Here is a 22,765-nt window from a genome sequence, read left to right as displayed (position 1 = left end):
AGCTGCAACCCCCCCCCATCATGACATAAAATACTTCTTACCATTAATGCGACTTCTTGAACAGGTGCGGTAGGAAACGGATGGATGGATTTAAATGCATGAGAATATTTTATATTTTGTACGTTATTTTTAGCACTGTGATTACCAACGAAATTATTCATAATTATAGCGTTAAACAATGTCAGCTAAGATTCATCTGAGAGCCAGATGCAGTCATCAAAAGAGCCACATCTGGCTCTAGAGCCATAGGTTCCCTACCCTTGCCCTAGGGTAACAATGTTAATATGTTTGATGAAATGCGATAATGTGCATAAGTATGTATGTATGTATATGTACTTGTATATGTACATTATGTGTATACGTATGTTTGTACTCTGAATGTATATGTACATGTATGTATATGTATGTTTGGACAGTGAATGTGTATTTATGTACTGTATTTGGGTATGTGTGTATGTACTGATTTGTGTGTGTATGTACTGTATTTGTGTATGTATGTATGTACAGTATGTATTTGTGTATGCATGTACTGCATTTGTGTAGGCATGTACTGCATTTGTGTATGTATGTATTTAAGTATGCATGTACTGCATTTGTGTATGTATGTATTTTTGTATGCATATACTGTATTTGTGTATGTGTGTATGTACTGATTTGTGTATGTATGTATGTACTGTATTTGTGTATGTATGTATGTATTTGTGTATGCATGTACTGCATTTGTGTATGTATGTATGTATGTATTTGTGTGTGTGTATGTACTGCATTTGTATATGTATGTACTGTATTTGTGTTTGTATCTATGAATTTGTGCATGTTTGTACTCTATTTGTGTATGAATGTGTTGTATTTGTGTATATATGTACTGTATTTGTGCATGTTTTAAGTATGTGTGTACTGATTTGTGTATGTATGTACTGTATTTGTGTGTGTATGTATATATGCATTTCTATGTGTATGTACTGCATTTGTGTATGTATGTATGTATTTGTATATGTACATGTATGTATATGTATGTTTGTACAGTGAATGTGTATTTATGTACTGTATTTGGGTATGTGTGTATGTACTGATTTGTGTGTGTATGTACTGTATTTGTGTATGTATGTATGTACAGTATGTATTTAAGTATGCATGTACTGCATTTGTGTATATGTATTTTTGTATGCATATACTGTATTTGTGTATGTGTGTATGTACTGATTTGTGTATGTATGTACTGTATTTGTGTATGTATGTATGTATTTGTGTATGCATGTACTGCATTTGTGTATGTATGTATGTATGTATGTATGTATGTATTTGTGTGTGTGTATGTACTGCATTTGTATACGTATGTAATGTTTTTGGGTTTGTATCTATGCATTCGTGCATGTTTGTACTGTATTTGTGTATGTATGTATTCTGTTTGTGTATATATGTACTGTATTTGTGCATGTTTTTATGTATGTGTACTGATTTGTGTATGTATGTACTGTATTTGTGTATGTATGTACTGTATTTGTGTTTGTATGTACTGTATTTGTGTATGTGTATGCATTTAAGCATTTCTATGTGTATGTACTGCATTTGTGTATGTATGTATGTATTTGTGTACGTATGTATGTACTGTATTTCTGTATGTATTGTATTTGTGTTTCTATCTATGCATTTGTGTACGTTTGTACTGTTATTCTGTAGGTATGTATGTATTTGTGTATGTATATATGTAAGTTTGTATGTATGTATACTATATCTGTGTAGGTATGTACTGTATTTGTGTATGTATGTATGTGTGTATGTATGTACTATATTTGTGTAGGTATGTACTGTATTTGTGTATGTATGTATGTGTGTATGTATGTATGTATGTACTATATTTATGTACTGTATTTATGTAAGTAAGCATTTGTATATGTCAATCAATCAAGCAATCAATCAATGTTTATTTATATAGCCCTAAATCACATGTGTCTCAAAGGGCTGCACAAAACACCAAAACATCCTCGGTACAGAGCCCACATAAGGGCAAGGAAAAACTCACCCCAGTGGGACGTCGGGGACAGTGACTATGATGACTATGATGTATGTACTTTATTTGTGTATATATGTACTGCATTAGTGTACGTATTGTATTTGTATATGTATGTACTGTATTTGTATATGTATGTATGTATGTGCTGTATTTATGTATGTAAGCATTTGTGCAAGTATGTACTGCATTTGTGTATGTATGTACTTTATTTGGGTAATTACCAATGTGTGAACAAAGCTCGAGCAGGCGTAGGAAGGACAAAGCGCATATAAAGACGTTCAGGAAAAAAGAAAAATGATCACAAGAAGCATTCTGGCTGACAACGGTGAACAGGTGAGGGCGCCAACACTCACATTGTAGGAATGGTGACGAACAGGAAGTAGTTTGAGAAATAAGCCAGACAGGAAATAACACAAGGAAGTAATAATAAGTGCGACATGAATTACAATCTCTTTAATGAAAGAAACAACTGAACATGAAAATACCCCAGATCCAAGGTCAAAGTGGTATTGCTGCTTCCTGTTACATTCTCATTCAACGAATGACCTTGAGAACTAAGACAAAGAGCCACCCTGAGATGACTAAAGTTGCTGTCAGCATTCTACTTCCTGGAAGCAAACCACGCACCGTGTGTCAGGCCCAAACTTCCACATATGTATGTGTGTGTATGTGTATGTATATATATATATATATATATATATATATATATATATATATATATATATATATATATATATATATATATATAAATATATATATATAAATATATATATATATATATATATATATATATATGTATATGTATATATGTATGTGTGTGTATATGTATATATGTATATATGTATATGTATATATATATATATATATATGTATATATATATGTAATTAAATAAGCCATTATCAGACATCTCTATATATAATATGTATATAATACTCAGTGTTTTATTGATCATAGTTAATATTGTAAATCCCACAGTCTTTATTTTCATGTACATTCTGGGTGTCTCATTCAGTAAAAATTCTTAAAAATTCCTAAACTCAACCCCGCCCACCTCAACCTCCTCATGCTCAATCAGGGAGAGCATGTCCCAAATTCCAAACTTGGAAAACCTTGTTACATTGGTTAATGCATCCAGCGGGGCATCACAACAAAATGAGGCAAAATAATGTGTTCATTCCACGACTGTATGTATCGGTATCGGTTGATATCAGAATCGGTAATTAAGAGTTGGACTATATCGGTAAAAAAGCCATTATCGGACATTTTCAATAGTAAAATGTGGATGAAGAGTGGGTTCATATGTTGTCAATATTTAGTGTTTTATCGTTCATAGTAAATATTGTGAATCCCAGGACCGTGAATATCGGTATCGGTTGATATCGCAACCAGTAATTAAGAGTTGGACAATATCGGCAAAAAAGCCATTATCGGATACCTCTAATTGTAAAATATCGATGGAGTGTGGGTGTGACATTCTTATGTTGTCAATATTCAGTGTTTTATCGTTCATAGTAAATATTGTAAATCCCACGACCGTATGTATCGGTATTGGTTGATGTAGGAATCGGTAATTAAGGGTTGGACAATATCGGCAAAAAAGCCATTATTGGACATCTCTAATTGTAAAATGTCCAAGGGGAGTGGGTGTGACGTTCATATGTTGTCAATATTCAGTGTTTTATCATTCATAGTAAACATTGTAAATCCCACGACCGTACATTTCGGTATTGGTTGATATCGGAATCGGTAATTAAGAGTTGGACTATATCGGCAAAAAAGCCATTATCGGACATCTCTAATTGTAAAATGTGGATGGAGAGTTGGTGTGACGTTCATATGTTGACAATATTCAGTGTTTTATCGTTCATAGTTAATATTGCAAATCCCACGACTGTATATATCGGAATCGGTAATTAAGAGTTGGACAATATCGGCAAAAAAGCCATTATTAAACATCTCTAATTGTAAAATGTCGAAGGGGAGTGGGTGTGACGTTCATATGTTGTCAATATTCAGTGTTTTATCATTCATAGTAAATATTGTAAATCCCACGACCGTACATTTCGGTATTGGTTGATATCGGAATCGGTAATTAAGAGTTGGACTATATCGGCAAAAAAGCCATTATCGGACATCTCTAATTGTAAAATGTGGATGGAGAGTGGGTGTGACGTTCATAAGTTGACAATATTCAGTGTTTTATCGTTCATAGTTAATATTGCAAATCCCACGACTGTATATATCGGAATCGGTAATTAAGAGTTGGACAATATCGGCAAAAAAGCCATTATTGGACATCCCTAATTGTAAAATGTCGAAGGGGAGTGGGTGTGACGTTCATATGTTGACAATCAGTGTTTTATCGTTCATAGTTAATATTGTAAATCCCACGACTGTATATATCGGAATCGGTAATTAAGAGTTGGACAATACCGGCAAAAAAGCCATTATCGGACATCTCTAATTGTAAAATGTCGATGGAGAGTGGGTGTGATGTTCGTATGTTGTCAATATTCAGTCTTTTATCAATCATAGTTAATATTGTAAATCCTACAACTGTATATGTCGGTATCGGTTGATATCGGAATCGATAATTAAGAATTTGATAATATCGGCAAAAAAGCCAGTATCGGACATCTCTAATTGTAAAATGTCGATGGAGTGTGGGTGTGACGTTCATACGTCGTCACTATTCAGTGTTTTATGGTTCATAGTAAATATTGTAAATCCCACGACCGAATATATCGGTTGATATCGGAATTGGTAATCAAGAGTTGGACAATATTGGCAAAAAAGCCATTATCGGACATCTCTAATTGTAAAATGTCGATGGAGAGTGGGTGTGACGTTCTTATGTTGTCAATATTCAGTGTTTTATCATTCATAGTAAATATTGTAAATCCCACGACCTTATATGTCGGTATTGGTTGATATCGGAATCGGTAATTAAGAGTTGGACAATATCTGCAAAAAAAGCCCTTATGGACATTTATAATTCTAAAATGTGGAAGGGGAGTGGGTGTGACGTTCATATGTTGTCAATATTCAGTGTTTTATCATTCATAGTAAATATTGTAAATCCCACGACCTTATATGTTGGTATTGGTTGATATCGGAATCGGTAATTAAGAGTTGGACAATATCTGCAAAAAAAGCCCTTATGGACATTTATAATTCTAAAATGTGGAAGGGGAGTGGGTGTGACGTTCATATGTCGTCAATATTCAGTATTTTATCGTTTATAGTTAATATTGTAAATCCCTTGACCGTATATATCTGTATCGGTTGATATCGGAATCTGTAATTAAGAGTTGGACAATATCTGCAAAAAAGCCATTATCGGACATCTCTATATATAATATATATATTATATTCAGTGTTTTATTGATCATAGTTAATATTGTAACTCCCACAGTCCTTATTTTTATGTACACTCTGGGTGTCTCATTTAGTAAAAATTCTTAAAAATTCCTAAACTCAACCCAGCCCACCTCAACCTCCTCATGCTCAATCAGGGACAGCATGTCCCAAATTCCAAACTTGGAAAACCTTGTTACATTGATAATGCATCCAGCGGGGCATCACAACAAAATGAGGCAAAATAATGTGTTCATTCAGCGACTGTATGTATCGGTATCGGTTGATATCGGAATCGGTAATTAAGAGTTGGAATATATCGGCAAAAAAGCCATTATCGGACATCTCAAATTGTAAAATGTCGATGGAGAGTGGTTGTGACGTTCATATGTTGTCAATATTCAGTGTTTTATCATTCATAGTAAATATTATAAATCCCACAACCCTATATGTCGGTATTGGTTGATATCGGAATTGGTAATTAAGAGTTGGACAAAATCTGCAAAAAAGCCATTATCGGACATTTTTAATCGTAAGATGTCGATGGAGAGTGGGTGTGACGTTCATATGTCGTCAATATTCAGTGTTTTATCGTTTATAGTTAATATTGTAAATCCCTTGACCGTATATATCTGTATCAGTTGATATCGGAATCGGTAATTAAAAGTTGGACAATATCTGTAAAAAAGCCATTTTCGGACATCTCTATATAATATATATATATATATATATATATATATATATATATATATATATATATATATATATATATATATATATATATATATATATATATATATATATTATATTCAGTGTTTTATTGATCATAGTTAATATTGTAAATCCCACTGTCTTTATTTTCGTGTACATTCTGGGTGTCTCATTCAGTAAAAAAAAAAAAAATAATTCATAAACTCAACCCCGCCCACTTCAACCTCCTCATGCTCTCTCAGGGAGAGCGTGTCCCAAATTCCAAGCTTGGAAAACCTTGATACATTGTTTAATGCATCCAGCGGGGCATCACAACAAAATGAGGAGTAATAATGTGTTCATTCCACGACCATATATATTTGTATCGGTTAATATCGGAATCGGTAATTACGAGTTGGACAATATCGGCAAAAAAGCCATTATCGGACATCTCTAATTGTAAAATGTCGATGGAGAGTGGGTGTGAAGTTCTTATGTTGTCAATATTCAGTGTTTTATCATTCATAGTAAATATTGTAAATCCTACAACCGTATATATCGGTATCGGTTGATATCAGTAATTAAGAATTTGAAAATATCGGCAAAAAAGCCATTATCGGACATCTCTAATTGTAAAATGTTGATTGAGAGGGGGTGTGACATTCAAATGTTGTCAATATTCAGTGTTTTATTGTTCATAGGTAATATTGTAAACCCCACTACTGTGTATATATATATATATATATATATATATATATATATATATATATATATATATATATATATATAGCGGTTGATATCGGAATCGGTAATTAAGAGTTGGACTATATCGGCAAAAAAGCCATTATCGGACATTTTTAATTGTAAAATGTCGATGGAGAGTGGGTGTGACGTTCATATGTCAACAATATTCAGTGTTATATCGTTCATAGTAAATATTGTAAATCCTACAACCGTGTATATCGTTATTGGTTGATATCGGAATCGGTAATTAAGAGTTGGACTATATCGGCAAAAAAGCCATTATCGGTCATCTCTAATTGTAAAATGTGGATGGAGAGTGGGTGTGACGTTCATATGTTGACAATATTCAGTGTTTTATCGTTCATAGTTAATATTGTAAATCCCACGACTGTATTTATCGGAATCGGTAATTAATAGTTGGATAATATCGGCAAAAAAGCCATTAACGGACACCTCTAATTATAAAATGGCGATGGAGAGTGGGTGTGACATTCATATGTTGTCAATATTCAGTGTTTTATCGTTCATAGTTAATATTGTAAATCCCACGACCGTATATATCGGAATCGGTTAATATCGGAATCGGCAATTAAGAGTTGGACAATATCTGCGAAAAAGCCATTATAGGACATTTTTAATTGTAAAATGTGGATGGAGAGTGGGTGTGACGTTCTTATGTTGTCAATATTCAGTGTTTTATCGTTCATAGTTAATTTTGTAAATCCCACGACTGTATATATCGGAATCGGTAATTAAGAGTTGGACAATATCGGCAAAAAAGCCATTAACGGACACCTTTATTTAATAAATGTCGATGGAGAGTGGGTGTGACGTTCAGATGTTGTCAATATTCAGTGTTATATCGTTCATAGTAAATATTGTAAATCCTACAACCGTATATCTCGTTATCGGTTGATATCGGAATCGGCAATTAAGAATTTGAAAATATCGGCAAAGAAGCCATTATTGGACATTTTTAATTGTAAAATGTGGATGGAGAGTGGGTGTGACGTTCATATGTTGTCAATATTCAGTGTTTTATCGTTCATAGTTAATATTGTAAATCCCACGACCGTATATATCGGAATCGGTTAATATCGGAATCGGCAATTAAGACTTGGACAATATCTGCGAAAAAGCCATTATCGGACATTTTTAATTGTAAAATGTGGATGGAGAGTGGGTGTGACGTTCTTATGTTGTCAATATTCAGTGTTTTATCGTTCATAGTAAATATTGTAAATCCTACAACCGTATATATTGGTATCGGTTGATATCGGTAATTAAGAATTTGAAAATATCGGCAAAAAAGCCATTATCAGACATCTCTAATTGTAAAATGTCGATGGAGAGTGGGTGTGACATTCATATGTTGTCAATATTCAGTGTTTTATCGTTCATAGTTAATATTTTAAATCCCACGACCGTATATATCGGAATCGGTTAATATCGGAATCGGCAATTAAGAGTTGGACAATATCTGCGAAAAAGACATTATCGGACATTTTTAATTGTAAAATGTGGATGGAGACTGGGTGTGACGTTCTTATGTAGTCAATATTCAGTGTTTTCTACGTTCATAGTTAATATTGTAAATCCCACGACTGTATATATCGGAATCGGTAATTAAGAGTTGGACAATATCGGCAAAAAAAGCCATTAACGGACACCTCTAATTATAAAATGTCGATGGACAATGGGTGTGATGTTCAGATGTTGTCAATATTCAGTGTTATATCGTTCATAGAAAATATTGTAAATCCCACGACCCGTATATATCGGAATCGGCAATTAAGAGTTGGAGAATATCTGCGAAAAAGCCATTATCGGACATTTCTAATTGTAAAATGTGGATGGAGAGTGGGTGTGACGTTCTTATGTTGTCAATATTCAGTGTTTTATCGTTCATAGTAAATATTGTAAATCCCACCACCGTATATATCGTTATCGGTTGATATCGGTAATTAAGTGTTGGACAATATTAGCAAAAATAACGTTATCGGACATCTCTAATTGTAAAATGTGGATGGAGAGTGGGTGTGACGTTCTTATGTTGTCAATATTCAGTGTTTTATCGTTCATAGTAAATATTGTAAATCCCACGACCCTATATGTCGATATTGGTTGATATCGGAATCGGTAATTATGAGTTGGACAATATCATCAAAAAAGCCATTATCGGACCTCTCTATATATAATATGTGTTTTTATATATGTGTGTGTCTTCACATCCTACTCGCTACTCTAATATTTCTGTTTTGCTGGCATCTTGCCCAGGTGAAGCGTTCCAAGGTAAAACCTCCCCCAAGGCAAACCCCAAAAGTCTCACACGTCAAACCAGGCGAAGAAGTCGCATTCAAAATCTCCGCCGGAATGTTTTTTTTTTCTAGTCAATCATTCCAACTTATTCCACAATCGGGCTAAGGTGGCGCAGTGAGCTCCAATTAAAAACTCTTAAATAACAAAATGAAGTCACCTAAATTAAAAAAAAAAAAAACATTGATTCAAATAAGCAAGGCAACCTGACCTGTTTGGTTGAAGACGGTTTATATTTGAACAAAATGGTCTTTTTTTTAGTTTGAAAACTTTTGGTACGTAGTTTCCCCTTCTGTGTCGTCATCGTTTCCCACAGGAGTGTCATCGTCCTGCCGTGCCTGTTCGACAGGACTTTAAAGTTTAAAACAAAGTTAAAGTACCAATGATCGTCATACACACACACACACACACACACACACGCACACACACACACACACACACACCCACACACACACACACACACACACACACACACACACACACACACACACACACACACACACACACTAGGTGTGGTCGAAATTTTTCTCTGCATTTGACCCATCACCTTTGATCACCCCCCTCCTGGGAAGTGAGGGGAGCAGTGAACAGCAGCGGTGACCACGCCCGGGAATTATTTTAGCTGATTTAACCCCCAATTCCAACCCTTGATACTGAGTGCCAAGCAGGGAGGTAACGGGTCCCATTTTTAGAGTCTTTGGTATGACTCGGCCGTGGTTTGAACTCACAACCTTTAGATTAGATATGATTTAATTACAAACCCCGTTTCCATATGATTTGGTAAATTGTGTTAAATGTAAATATAAACAGAATACAGTGGTTTGCAAATCCTTTTCAACCCATATTCAATCATATGCACTACAAAGACAACATATTAGATGTTCAGACTCATTATCTTTATTTTTTTTTTGCAAATAATCATTAACTTAGAATTTCAAGGCTGCAACACGTGCCAAAGTAGTTGGGAAAGGGCATGTTCACCACTGTGTTACATCACCTTTTCTTTTAACACTCAATAAAGGTTTGGGAACTGAGGAAACTAATTGTTGAAGCTGTGAAAGTGGAATTCTTTGCCATTCTTGTTTTATGTAGAGCTTCAGTCGTTCAACAGTCCCGGGTCTCCGCTGTCGTATTTTACGCTTCATAATGCGCCATACATTTTCGATGGGAGACAGGTCTGGACTGCAGGCGGGCCAGGAAACTACCCGCACTCTTTTTTTACGAAGCCACGCTGTTGTAACACTTCTCTTGCTGAAATAAGCAGGGGCGTCCATGATAACGTTGCTTGGATGACTACATATGTTGCTCCAAAACCTGTATGGACCTTTCAGCATTAATGGTGCCTTCACAGATGTGTAAGTTACCCATGCCTTGGGCACTAATACACCCCCATACCATCACAGATGCTGGCTTTTGAACTTTGCGCCTATAACAATCCGAATGGTTATTTTCCTCTTCGTTCTGGAGGACACCACATCCTCTGTTTCCAAATATAGATTGAAATGTGGACTCGTCAGACCACAGAACTCCTTTCCACTTTGCATCAGTCCATCTTAGTTGAGCTCGGGCCCACCCAAGCCGGCGGCGTTTCAGGATGTTGTTAATAAATGGGTTTGGCTTTGCTTAGTAGAGTTTTAACTTGCACTTGCAGATGTAGCGACCAACTGTAGACACTGACAGTGGTTTTATGAAGTGTTCCTGAGCCCATGTGGTGATATCCTTTACACAGTGATGTCGTTTTTTTTGATACAGTACCGCCTGAGGGATCAAAAGTCCTTAATATCATCGCTTACGTGCAGTGATTACTCCATATTCTCTGAACTTTTTGATGATTTTACGGCTGTAGATGGTAAAATGCCTAAATTCCTTGCAATAAATTGTTGGAAAAATGTTGTTCTAAAACTGTTCGACAATTTGCTTACAAAGTGGTGACCCTCGCCCCATCCTTGTTTGTGAATTACTTAGCGTTTCATGGAAGCTGCTTTTATACCCAATCATGGCACCCACCTGTTCCCAATTAGCCTGCACACCTGTGGGATGTCCCAAATAAGTGTTTGATGAGCATTCCTCAACTTTATCAGTATTTATTGCCACCTTTCCCCACTTTTTGTCACGTGTTGCTGGCATCAAAAAAATGTTTATCAGTTTGAACATCAAATATGTTGTCTTTGTAGCATATTCAACTAAATATGGGTTGAAAAGGATTTGCAAATCATTGTATTCGGTTTATATTTACATCTAACACAATTTCCCAACTCATATGGAAACGGGGTTTGTAAATATGATTTAATTATGTTTTACAGGCGCTACCCCATTTCAATAAAAACATGTTAGATATGATTTCATTATGTTTTACAGGCACTACCACACACTTCAATAAAATGTGTAAGATATGATTTAAATATGTTTTACATAAACTACCACACACTTCAGTACAATATATTAGATACGATTTAATTATTTTTTTACTCGCACTACCCTACACTTCAATAAAATGTGTTGTATATGATTTCATTATTTTTTACATAAACTACCCTATACTAAAATAAAAATGAGATAGATATGATTTCTTACATAAACTGGGTATAAACTAGGCTCCAGCCCCCTAAATTCCTTGCAATAGCTGGTTGAGAAATGTTGTTCTTAAACTGTTGGACGATTTGCTAAGGCATTTGTTCACAAAGTGGAGACCCTCGCCCCATCCTTGAATGAGCATTCTATGGAAGCTGCTTTTACACCCAATCTTGGCACCCACCTGTTCCTAATTAGCCTGTTCACCTGATGTTCCAAATAAGTGTTTGACGAGCATTCCTCAACCTTCTCAGTCTTTTTTGCCACTTGTGCAAGCTTTTTTGAAACATGTTGCAGGCATCAAATTCCAAATGAGCTAAGATTTGCAAAAAAATAACAAAGTTTACCAGTTTGAACGTTAAATATCTTGCTTTTGCTGTCTATTCAATTGAATATAAGTTGAAAAGGAGTTGCAAATCATTTTATTTTGTTTTTTTCTGGGAAGGCTGTCCACAAGGTTGTGGAGTGTGTTTATAGGAATTCTCCACAGTCAGCTTCAAACACCGATGACATCTATTAAACAGGACAAGGCGCAAATAATTAAACAGCGACAGAATTCAATTTGGCTCAATTTGAAGAGAAACATGTCAACCTGTAACCTCTTACAGTGTCACCCACACTCCTGCAAAAAGATTGTAGTTCTACCCCTTTATTTGGACTTTCTCCGACCACATTTCAACAACTGTTTGAAGGGATGAGGATTGTACACAGTTTACAAAAAAGGTCGTAAAAGAGTTCAAAGAAGAGGTTCGTAAAAGAGTTCAAAGAAAGGTTCGTAAATCAGTTAAAAAAGAGGTCGACTGGAGGGGAGTCTGGCCCTGCTTCCTCTTTGCTTTTGTAGTTCTTGGGTCAAACGTATATTTTTTTATTACCATACATGTAAGAAAACAGGAACACCATGTTCTCATCCCATTCCTAACCCATGGGTTGCAATATGATGTCGGGTCCACCTTCATGGGTTGCAATATGATGTCGGGTCCACCTTTTGCAGCTATTACAACTTCAACTCTTCTGGGAAGGCTGTCCACAAGGTTGCGGCGTGTGTTTATAGGAATTCTCCACAGTCAGCTTCAAACACCGATGACATCTATTAAACAAGACAAGACGCAAATAATTAAACAGCGACAGAATTCAATTTGGCTCAATTTGAAGAGAAACATGTCGACCTGTAACCTCTTACAGTGTCACCCACACTCCCGCAAAAAGATTGTAGTTCTCCCCCTTTATTTGGACTTTCTTCGACCACATGTCAACAGCTGTTCGAAGGGACAAGGATTGTATACAGTTTACAGAAAAGGTCGTAAAAGAGTTCAAAGAAAAGTTCGTAAAAGAGTTCAAAGAGGGGTTCGTAAATCAGTTAAAAAAGAGGTCGCCTGGAGGGGAGTCGGGTCCTGCTTCCTCTTCGCGTTTGTAGTTCTTGGGTCAAACATTATCTTTTTGTTTATTACCATACATGAAAGAAAACAGGAACACCTTCATGTTCTCATCCCATTCGTAACCCATAGGGTTCAATATGATGTCGGTCCACCTTTTGCAGCTATTACAGCTTCAACTCTTCTGGGAAGGCTGTCCACAAGGTTGCGGAGTGTGTTTATAGGAATTCTCCACTGTCAGCTTCAAACACTGATGACCTCTATTAAAAAAGACAAGACAAAGAATTAAACAGAGACAGAATTCAATTTGGCTCAATTTGAGGAGAAACGTGTCGACCTGTAACCTCTTCCAGTGTCACCCACACTCCGGCAAAAAGATTGTGGTTCTCCCCCTTTATTTGGACTTTCTCCGACCACATGTCAACAGCTGTTTAAAGGGACGAGGATTGTATCCAGTTTACAGAAAATGTTGTAAAACAGTTCAAAGAGGTTCGTAAAAGAGTTCAAAGAGAGGTTTGTAAATCAGTTAAAAAAGAGGTAGACTGGAGGGAAGTCTGGTCCTGCTTCCTCTTCGCTTTTGTGGTTCTTGGAGCAGGCATGATCTTTCTGTTTATTACCATACATGAAAGAAAACAGGAACACCCTCATGTTGCCATCCTATTCCTAACCCATTGGGTTCAATATGATGTCGGTCCACCTTTTGCAGCTATTACAACTTCAACTCTTCTGGGAAGGCTGGCCACAAGGTTGCGGAGTGTGTTTATAGGAATTCTCCACTGTCAGCTTCAAACACTGATGACCTTTATTAAACAAGACAAGAAGCAAAGAATTAAACAGAGACAGAATTCAATTTGGCTCAATTTGAAGAGAAACGTGTCAACCTGTAAGCTCTTCCAGTGTCACCCACACTCCGGCGAAAAGATTGTACTTCTCCCCCTTTATTTGGACTTTCTCCGACCACATATCAACAGCTGTTCGAAGAGACGAGGGTTGTATACAGTTCACAGAAAAGTTCGTAAAAGAGTTCAAAGAAGAGGTTTGTAAAAGAGTTCAAAGAGAGGTTTGTAAAACATTTCTAAAAGAGTTCGCATGGAGGGAAGTCCGGCCCTGCTTCCTCTTCGCTTTTGTATTTCTTGGGTCAAACATTATATTTTTGTTTATTACCATACATGAAAGAAAACAGGAACACCTTCATGTTCCCATCCTATTCCTAACCCATTGGGTTAAACATGATGTCGGATACACCTTTTGCAGCTATTACAGCTTCAACTCTTCTGGGAAGGCTGTCCACAAGGTTGCGGAGTGTGTTTGTAGGAATTCTCCACTGTCAGCTTCAAACACTGATGACCTCTATTAAACAAGACAAGACAAAGAATTAAACAGAGACAGAATTCAATTTGGCTCAATTTGAGGAGAAACGTGTCGACCTGTAACCTCTTACAGTGTCACCCACACTCCGGCAAAAAGATTGTACTTCTCCCCCTTTATTTGGACTTTCTCCGACCACATGTCAACAGCTGTTTGGAGGGACGAGGGTTGTATACAGTTTACAGAAAAGGTCGTAAAAGAGTTCAAAGAAGAGTTTTGTAAAAGAGTTCAAAGAGAGGTTTGTAAAACGGTTCAAAATGTCCTGCTTCCACTTCGCTTTTGTAGTTATTTGGTTCTTTCTGTTTATCACCATACATGAAAGAAAACAGGAACACCTTCATGTTCTCATCCCATTCGTAACCCATAGGGTTCAATATGATGTCGGTCCACCTTTTGCAGCTATTACAGCTTCAACTCTTCTGGGAAGGCTGTCCACAAGGTTGCGGAGTGTGTTTATAGGAATTCTCCACTGTCAGCTTCAAACACTGATGACCTCTATTAAAAAAGACAAGACAAAGAATTAAACAGAGACAGAATTCAATTTGGCTCAATTTGAGGAGAAACGCTTCGACCTGTAACCTCTTCCAGTGTCACCCACACTCCGGCAAAAAGATTGTGGTTCTCCCCCTTTATTTGGACTTTCTCCGACCACATGTCAACAGCTGTTTAAAGGGACGAGGATTGTATCCAGTTTACAGAAAATGTTGTAAAACAGTTCAAAGAGGTTCGTAAAAGAGTTCAAAGAGAGGTTTGTAAATCAGTTAAAAAAGAGGTCGACTGGAGGGAAGTCTGGTCCTGCTTCCTCTTCGCTTTTGTAGTTCTTGGGGCAGACATGATCTTTCTGTTTATTACCATACATGAAAGAAAACAGGAACACCCTCATGTTGCCATCCTATTCCTAACCCATTGGGTTCAATATGATGCGGGTCCACCTTTTGCAGCTATTACAACTTCAACTCTTCTGGGAAGGCTGTCCACATGGTTGCGGAGTGTGTTTATAGGAATTCTCCACTGTCAGCTTCAAACACTGATGACCTTTATTAAACAAGACAAGACGCAAAGAATTAAACAGAGACAGAATTCAATTTGGCTCAATTTGAAGAGAAACGTGTCAACCTGTAAGCTCTTCCAGTGTCACCCACACTCCGGCGAAAAGATTGTACTTCTCCCCCTTTATTTGGACTTTCTCCGACCACATATCAACAGCTGTTCGAAGAGACGAGGGTTGTATACAGTTCACAGAAAAGTTCGTAAAAGAGTTCAAAGAAGAGGTTTGTAAAACATTTCTAAAAGAGTTCGCATGGAGGGAAGTCCGGCCCTGCTTCCTCTTCGCTTTTGTATTTCTTGGGTCAAACATTATATTTTTGTTTATTACCATACATGAAAGAAAACAGGAACACCTTCATGTTCCCATCCTATTCCTAACCCATTGGGTTCAATATGATGCGGGTCCACCTTTTGCAGCTATTACAACTTCAACTCTTCTGGGAAGGCTGTCCACATGGTTGCGGAGTGTGTTTATAGGAATTCTCCACTGTCAGCTTCAAACACTGATGACCTTTATTAAACAAGACAAGACGCAAAGAATTAAACAGAGACAGAATTCAATTTGGCTCAATTTGAAGAGAAACGTGTCAACCTGTAAGCTCTTCCAGTGTCACCCACACTCCGGCGAAAAGATTGTACTTCTCCCCCTTTATTTGGACTTTCTCCGACCACATATCAACAGCTGTTCGAAGAGACGAGGGTTGTATACAGTTCACAGAAAAGTTCGTAAAAGAGTTCAAAGAAGAGGTTTGTAAAACATTTCTAAAAGAGTTCGCATGGAGGGAAGTCCGGCCCTGCTTCCTCTTCGCTTTTGTATTTCTTGGGTCAAACATTATATTTTTGTTTATTACCATACATGAAAGAAAACAGGAACACCTTCATGTTCCCATCCTATTCCTAACCCATTGGGTTAAATATGATGTCGGATCCACCTTTTGCAGCTATTACAGCTTCAACTCTTCTGGGAAGGCTGTCCACAAGGTTGCGGAGTGTGTTTGTAGGAATTCTCCACTGTCAGCTTCAAACACTGATGACCTCTATTAAACAAGACAAGACAAAGAATTAAACAGAGACAGAATTCAATTTGGCTCAATTTGAGGAGAAACGTGTCGACCTGTAACCTCTTACAGTGTCACCCACACTCCGGCAAAAAGATTGTACTTCTCCCCCTTTATTTGGACTTTCTCCGACCACATGTCAACAGCTGTTTGGAGGGACGAGGGTTGTATACAGTTTACAGAAAAGGTCGTAAAAGAGTTCAAAGAAGAGGTTTGTAAAAGAGTTCAAAGAGAGGTTTGTAAAACGGTTCAAAATGTCCTGCTTCCACTTCGCTTTTGTAGTTATTGGGTTCTTTCTGTTTATCACCATACATGAAAGAAAACAGGAACACCTTCATGTTCTCATCCCATTCGTAACCCATAGGGTTCAATATGATGTCGGTCCACCTTTTGCAGCTATTACAGCTTCAACTCTTCTGGGAAGGCTGTCCACAAGGTTGCGGAGTGTGTTTATAGGAATTCTCCACTGTCAGCTTCAAACACTGATGACCCTCTATTAAAAAAGACAAGACAAAGAATTAAACAGAGACAGAATTCAATTTGGCTCAATTTGAGGAGAAACTTGTCAACCTGTAACCTCTTCCAGTGTCACCCACACTCCGGCAAAAAGATTGTGGTTCTCCCCCTTTATTTGGACTTTCTCCGACCACATGTCAACAGCTGTTTAAAGGGACGAGGATTGTATCCAGTTTACAGAAAATGTTGTAAAAGAGTTCAAAGAAGTTCGTAAAAGAGTTCAAAGAGAGGTTTGTAAATCAGTTAAAAAAGAGGTCGACTGGAGGGAAGTCTGGTCCTGCTTCCTCTTCGCTTTTGTAGTTCTTGGGGCAGACATGATCTTTCTGTTTATTACCATACATGAAAGAAAACAGGAACACCCTCATGTTGCCATCCTATTCCTAACCCATTGGGTTCAATATGATGTCGGGTCCACCTTTTGCAGCTATTACAACTTCAACTCTTCTGGGAAGGCTGTCCACAAGGTTGCGGAGTGTGTTTATAGGAATTCTCCACTGTCAGCTTCAAACACTGATGACCTTTATTAAACAAGACAAGAAGCAAAGAATTAAACAGAGACAGAATTCAATTTGGCTCAATTTGAAGAGAAACGTGTCAACCTGTAAGCTCTTCCAGTGTCACCCACACTCCGACGAAAAGATTGTACTTCTCCCCCTTTATTTGGACTTTCTCCGACCACATATCAACAGCTGTTCGAAGAGACGAGGGTTGTATACAGTTCACAGAAAAGTTCGTAAAAGAGTTCAAAGAAGAGGTTTGTAAAAGAGTTCAAAGAAAGGTTTGTAAAACATTTCTAAAAGAGTTCGCATGGAGGGAAGTCCGGCCCTGCTTCCTCTTCGCTTTTGTAGTTCTTGGGTCAAACATTATATTTTTGTTTATTACCATACATGAAAGAAAACAGGAACACCTTCATGTTCCCATCCTATTCCTAACCCATTGGGTTAAATATGATGTCGGATCCACCTTTTGCAGCTATTACAGCTTCAACTCTTCTGGGAAGGCTGTCCACAAGGTTGCGGAGTGTGTTTGTAGGAATTCTCCACTGTCAGCTTCAAACACTGATGACCTCTATTAAACAAGACAAGACAAAGAATTAAACAGAGACAGAATTCAATTTCGCTCAATTTGAGGAGAAACGTGTCAACCTGTAACCTCTTACAGTGTCACCCACACTCCGGCAAAAAGATTGTACTTCTCCCCCTTTATTTGGACTTTCTCCGACCACATGTCAACAGCTGTTTGGAGGGACGAGGGTTGTATACAGTTTACAGAAAAGGTCGTAAAAGAGTTCAAAGAAGAGGTTTGTAAAAGAGTTCAAAGAGAGGTTTGTAAAACGGTTCAAAATGTCCTGCTTCCACTTCGCTTTTGTAGTTATTGGGTTCTTTCTGTTTATCACCATACATGAAAGAAAACAGGAACTCCCCCCCCCCCCCCCCCCCCCCCCCCCGCCTCCTACCCAGAGGAGTTTTACGAGCCTTACTTCTGGTAGGTTTCAAAGACAGCTTTTGATTCTCACCGGGCACTCAATGTAACACAAAGTTTTTTTTTGATAATTTAGATAGAATTATTATAAACATCCACCATTCTTCCAAAAGCGTATTGGTGAGGTTACACACTGATGTTGGTGGAGAAGGCCCTGACTCTTAGTCTCGGTTCTAATTCATCCAAACGGTGTTCTATCAGGTTCATGTCAGGACTCTGTGCAGGCCAGTCAAGTCGATCCACACCAGTCTTAGTGTGTAACCTCACCAATACGTTACACACTGATGTTGGTGGAGAAGGCCCTGGCTCTTAGTCTCGGTTATAATTCATCCCAACGGTGTTCTATCAGGTTCATGTCAGGACTCTGTGCAGGCCAGGCAAGTCGATCCACACCAGTCTCTGTCATCCATGTCTTTATGGACCATGCTTTGTGCACTGGTGTACAGTTATGTTAGAAGAGGAAGGGGCTCGCTCCAAACAGTTCCCACAAGGTTAGGAGCATGGAATTGTCCAAAATGTTTTGGTATCCTGGAGCATTCAAAGCTCCTGTCACTGGAACAAAGGGGCCAAGCTGTAATATAGTGTATCAAAGCATGGATAAACAAGAAGACCCGAGACCAAACTTTTATTATTTGTCCAAAGCATCTTAATAGTAGACGGTACAGGGAAGAAAAAGTAACGGCATGGCATTTTTACTTGCGAGCGTGAAAAACCGCGGACCCGTCTTTGGACACGTCCAACTACACGGTAGTTAATATTTCAACATTCCGTTTCTTGTCGGGTCTGCTCGAGAACATACGAACTACATGCATGCACTGCTTGTCGTAGAACAGGGGTGTCAAACTCAAATACAGAGTGGGCCAAAATTTAAAACTGAACAAAGCCGCGGGCCAAGGTTGAACAAATTAACCTTTTAATAGGAACCCAAACAAGTTTTGCATTGAATATTAAACAAGCAAAGCTTATGTAGCTTTATAGTCACATACAAAATCGAGTTTCAAATTATAATGATGAGTAAAAAAATATCTATGGCATATCAAATAAAATGTAAATAAAAATTGGGGGAGCGGGGTTTGGTGATAGCGGGGGTGTATATTGTAGTGTCCCGGAAGAGTTAGTGCTGCAAGGGGTTCTGGGTATTTCTTCTAGTGAGTTTATGTTGTGCTACGGTGCGGATGTTCTCCCGAAATGTGTTTGTCATTCTTGTTTGGTGTGGCTTCACAGTGTGGCGAATATTTTTAAAAGTGTTAAAGTTATTTATACGGCCACTCTGTGTGACCCCTATGGCTGTTAAACAAGTATTCACTTGTGTGTGTTAAAGCAGCATATATTATGTGACTGGAGCAGCACGTTGTTTGTATGGCGGAAAAGCGGACGTGAAGACAGGCTGTAGAGGACGCTAAAGGCAGTGCCTTCAAGCCACGCCCCCAATATTGTTGTCCGGGTGGAAATCAGGAGAAATTCGGAAGAATTGTTGCCCCGGGAGATTTTCGGGAGGGGCACTGAACTTTGGGAGTCTATCGGGAAATTTGTGAAGGGATAATTGCCAACTTCCTGTTGATTTTTGCTGAATATTGTCGATTATTAAAATGTAGGTCTAAGTGAGACCTACATAAAGGTTTTTGTTTCATGTCTGTCTGACATTCCTACCGGAAGTTACAAGCAGTTTTGTCTGTGTTTTCTTCCTAGGAGCAGTTTTTTCTGTGTTTTATTCAAAAATTGCGCTAGAGCGCAATCTTGAGTTTTGGCGGGTTTTTTTTCTATTAGATTACAATGTTTGCCAGTCATGATAGGTGTGTCAAGTTTGGTGGGTTTTGAAGCATTTTAAGGGGGTCAAATTACAGCTCAAATACAGAAAAATTGCATTTTTTTAGGCAAATTTTGCTATGAAGGGATTTTTGCAAAATTTTTGTTGATTTTTGCCCTAGAAGGTAAAATTATGAAATCTAGGTCTAAGTCAGCCCTACATAGAGGTTTTTGTTTCATGTCTCTATGACATTGCTAACGGAAGTTACACGCAGTCTGTTTTGGTTTTTTTTCGTAGTGGGCGCTAGAGAGCAATTTTAATTTTTAAAGTTTGGTTGCCTAATAAGTTGGGAAGGTTTGCCAGACCGACGTGTGTGTCAAATTTGGTGAGTTTTGAAGCATGTTAAGGGGGTCAAATTAGGGTGCGAAGGAGCGGAATAATAATAAAGAAAAAAGAATAATAAAACGCACCAGTATGGGCCTGCGGACCCTAATAATAATAAAGAATATTAATAAAACACACCAGTTTCAATAGGGTCCTTGGCCCATTGCGAAGGACTACTTTGGAGTCCTTTGCAATGGACCTGGCGGACCCTAATAATAAAGAATAATAATAAAACACACCAGATTCAATAGGGTCCTTGGCCCATTGTCAAAGGACTTTGCAATGGGCCTGGCGGACCCTAATAAAACCTTACAGTTTCAATAGGGTCCTTGGCCCATTGCAAATGACTCCTAATAATAAAGAAAAAAGAATAATAAAACACACCAGTATGGGCCTGCGGACCCTAATAATAATAAAGAATATTAATAAAACACACCAGTTTCAATAGAGTCCTTGGCCCATTGCAAAGGACTCTTAGGGGCGGCATAGCTCGGTTGGTAGAGTGGCCGTGCCAGCAACTCAAAGGGTTGCAGGTTCGATTCCCTCTTCCGCCATCCTAGTCACTGCCGTTGTGTCCTTGGGCAAGGCACTTTACCCACCTGCTCCCAGTGCCACCCACACTGGTTTAAATGTATCTTAGATATTGGGTTTCACCATGTAAAACGCTTTTAGTCACTAGAGAAAAGCGCTTTATAAATATAATTCACTTAGGGTCCTTTGCAATGGGCCTGCGGGCCCTAAAGATAGAAACAAAGAATAAAACCCACGAAATTCAATAGGTCCTTTGGCCCATTGTCAAAGGACTTTGCAATGGGCCTGGCGGACCCTAATAAAACCTTACAGTTTCAATAGGGTCCTTGGCCCATTGCAAAGGACTCCTAATAATAAAGAAAAAAGAATAATAAAACGCACCAGTATGGGCCTGCGGACCCTAATAATAATAAAGAATATTAATATAACACACCAGTTTCAAAAGGGTCCTTGGCCCATTGCAAAGGACTCTTAGGGGCGGCATAGCTCGGTTGGTAGAGTGGCCGTGCCAGCAACTCAAAGGGTTGCAGGTTCGATTCCCGCTTCCGCCATCCTAGTTACTGCCGTTGTGTCCTTGGGCAAGACACTTTACCCGCCTGCTCCCAGTGCCACCCACACTGGTTTAAATGTAACTTAGATATTGGGTTTCACTATGTAAAGCGCTTTGAGTCACTAGAGAAAAGCGCTATATAAATATAATTCACTTAGGGTCCTTTGCAATGGGCCTGCGGACCCTAAAGATAGAAACAAAGAATAAAACACACGAAATTCAATAGGTCCTTTGGCCCATTGTCAAAGGACTTTGCAATGGGCCTGGCGGACCCTAATAAAACCTTACAGTTTCAATAGGGTCCTTGGCCCATTGCAAATGACTCCTAATAATAAAGAAAAAAGAATAATAAAACGCACCAGTATGGGCCTGCGGACCCTAATAATAATAAAGAATATTAATAAAACACACCAGTTTCAATAGAGTCCTTGGCCCATTGCAAAGGACTCTTAGGGGCGGCATAGCTCGGTTGATAGAGCGGCCGTGCCAGCAACTCAAAGGGTTGCAGGTTCGATTCCCTCTTCCGCCATCCTAGTCACTGCCGTTGTGTCCTTGGGCAAGACACTTTACCCACCTGCTCCCAGTGCCACCCACACTGGTTTAAATGTAACTTAGATATTGGGTTTCACTATGTAAAGCGCTTTGAGTCACTAGAGAAAAGCGCTATATAAATATAATTCACTTAGGGTCCTTTGCAATGGGCCTGCGGACCCTAAAGATAGAAATTTGGCCCGCGGGCCAGAGTTTGACACCCATGTCGTAGAAGAATGAATATGTGTAGAAAAGTTGATCAGCCATTCCTCCAAACGGCTGATCGTAAATAAGTCGATTCAACCGCGAGCACGTGAAACCTCGGCACCTTAACGCCGTGACGGGGCGGAGCTTCCTAAATAACGATAGAGTGGAGGTTTCTGAAGCACATGATGACATCCATGGGTATCGGAGGGTTCAGGTGGTTTCCATCCAATCTCAGGTACCTGAGAAAGCACACCAAGGTCACTTGATAAGTCGCCACT

At 38.3% G+C, this 22,765-nt stretch overlaps 2 protein-coding genes and 1 long non-coding RNA gene across 10 annotated transcripts in view; 1 reads left to right on the top strand and 2 right to left on the bottom strand.

The window, feature by feature from the left end:
- The window catches only part of fmoda (fibromodulin a), a 281,121-nt gene that overhangs the window by 115,822 nt on the left and 142,534 nt on the right, over positions 1 to 22,765 (top strand). The window lies entirely within an intron of this gene.
- On the bottom strand, positions 12,327 to 18,462 carry LOC133569991 (uncharacterized). Of its 7 annotated transcripts, none has more exons than XR_009810013.1 (3): positions 13,411 to 18,462; positions 12,676 to 13,326; positions 12,327 to 12,643 (listed from the first exon to the last, which is right to left on the bottom strand). It is a non-coding gene; the product is annotated as an uncharacterized LOC133569991 (long non-coding RNA). The 7 variants fall into 7 exon arrangements; XR_009810011.1 differs by having other exon boundaries at positions 12,676 to 13,866; positions 13,948 to 18,462; XR_009810012.1 differs by having other exon boundaries at positions 12,676 to 14,929; positions 15,014 to 18,462.
- Positions 19,148 to 22,765, bottom strand: part of prelp (proline/arginine-rich end leucine-rich repeat protein) — a 45,549-nt gene continuing 41,931 nt past the window's right edge. Inside the window, exon 7 of the mRNA XM_061922591.1 lies at positions 19,148 to 22,726. Coding sequence (XP_061778575.1) covers positions 22,636 to 22,726 — 91 coding nt within the window. The 3' untranslated portion in view covers positions 19,148 to 22,635. The remainder of the gene's footprint in view (positions 22,727 to 22,765) is intronic.

Source organism: Nerophis ophidion, linkage group LG16, assembly GCF_033978795.1.
Source record: "Nerophis ophidion isolate RoL-2023_Sa linkage group LG16, RoL_Noph_v1.0, whole genome shotgun sequence".
NCBI classification, from domain to species: domain Eukaryota; kingdom Metazoa; phylum Chordata; class Actinopteri; order Syngnathiformes; family Syngnathidae; genus Nerophis; species Nerophis ophidion.
This window is presented reverse-complemented; position numbering and strand designations above follow the sequence as displayed.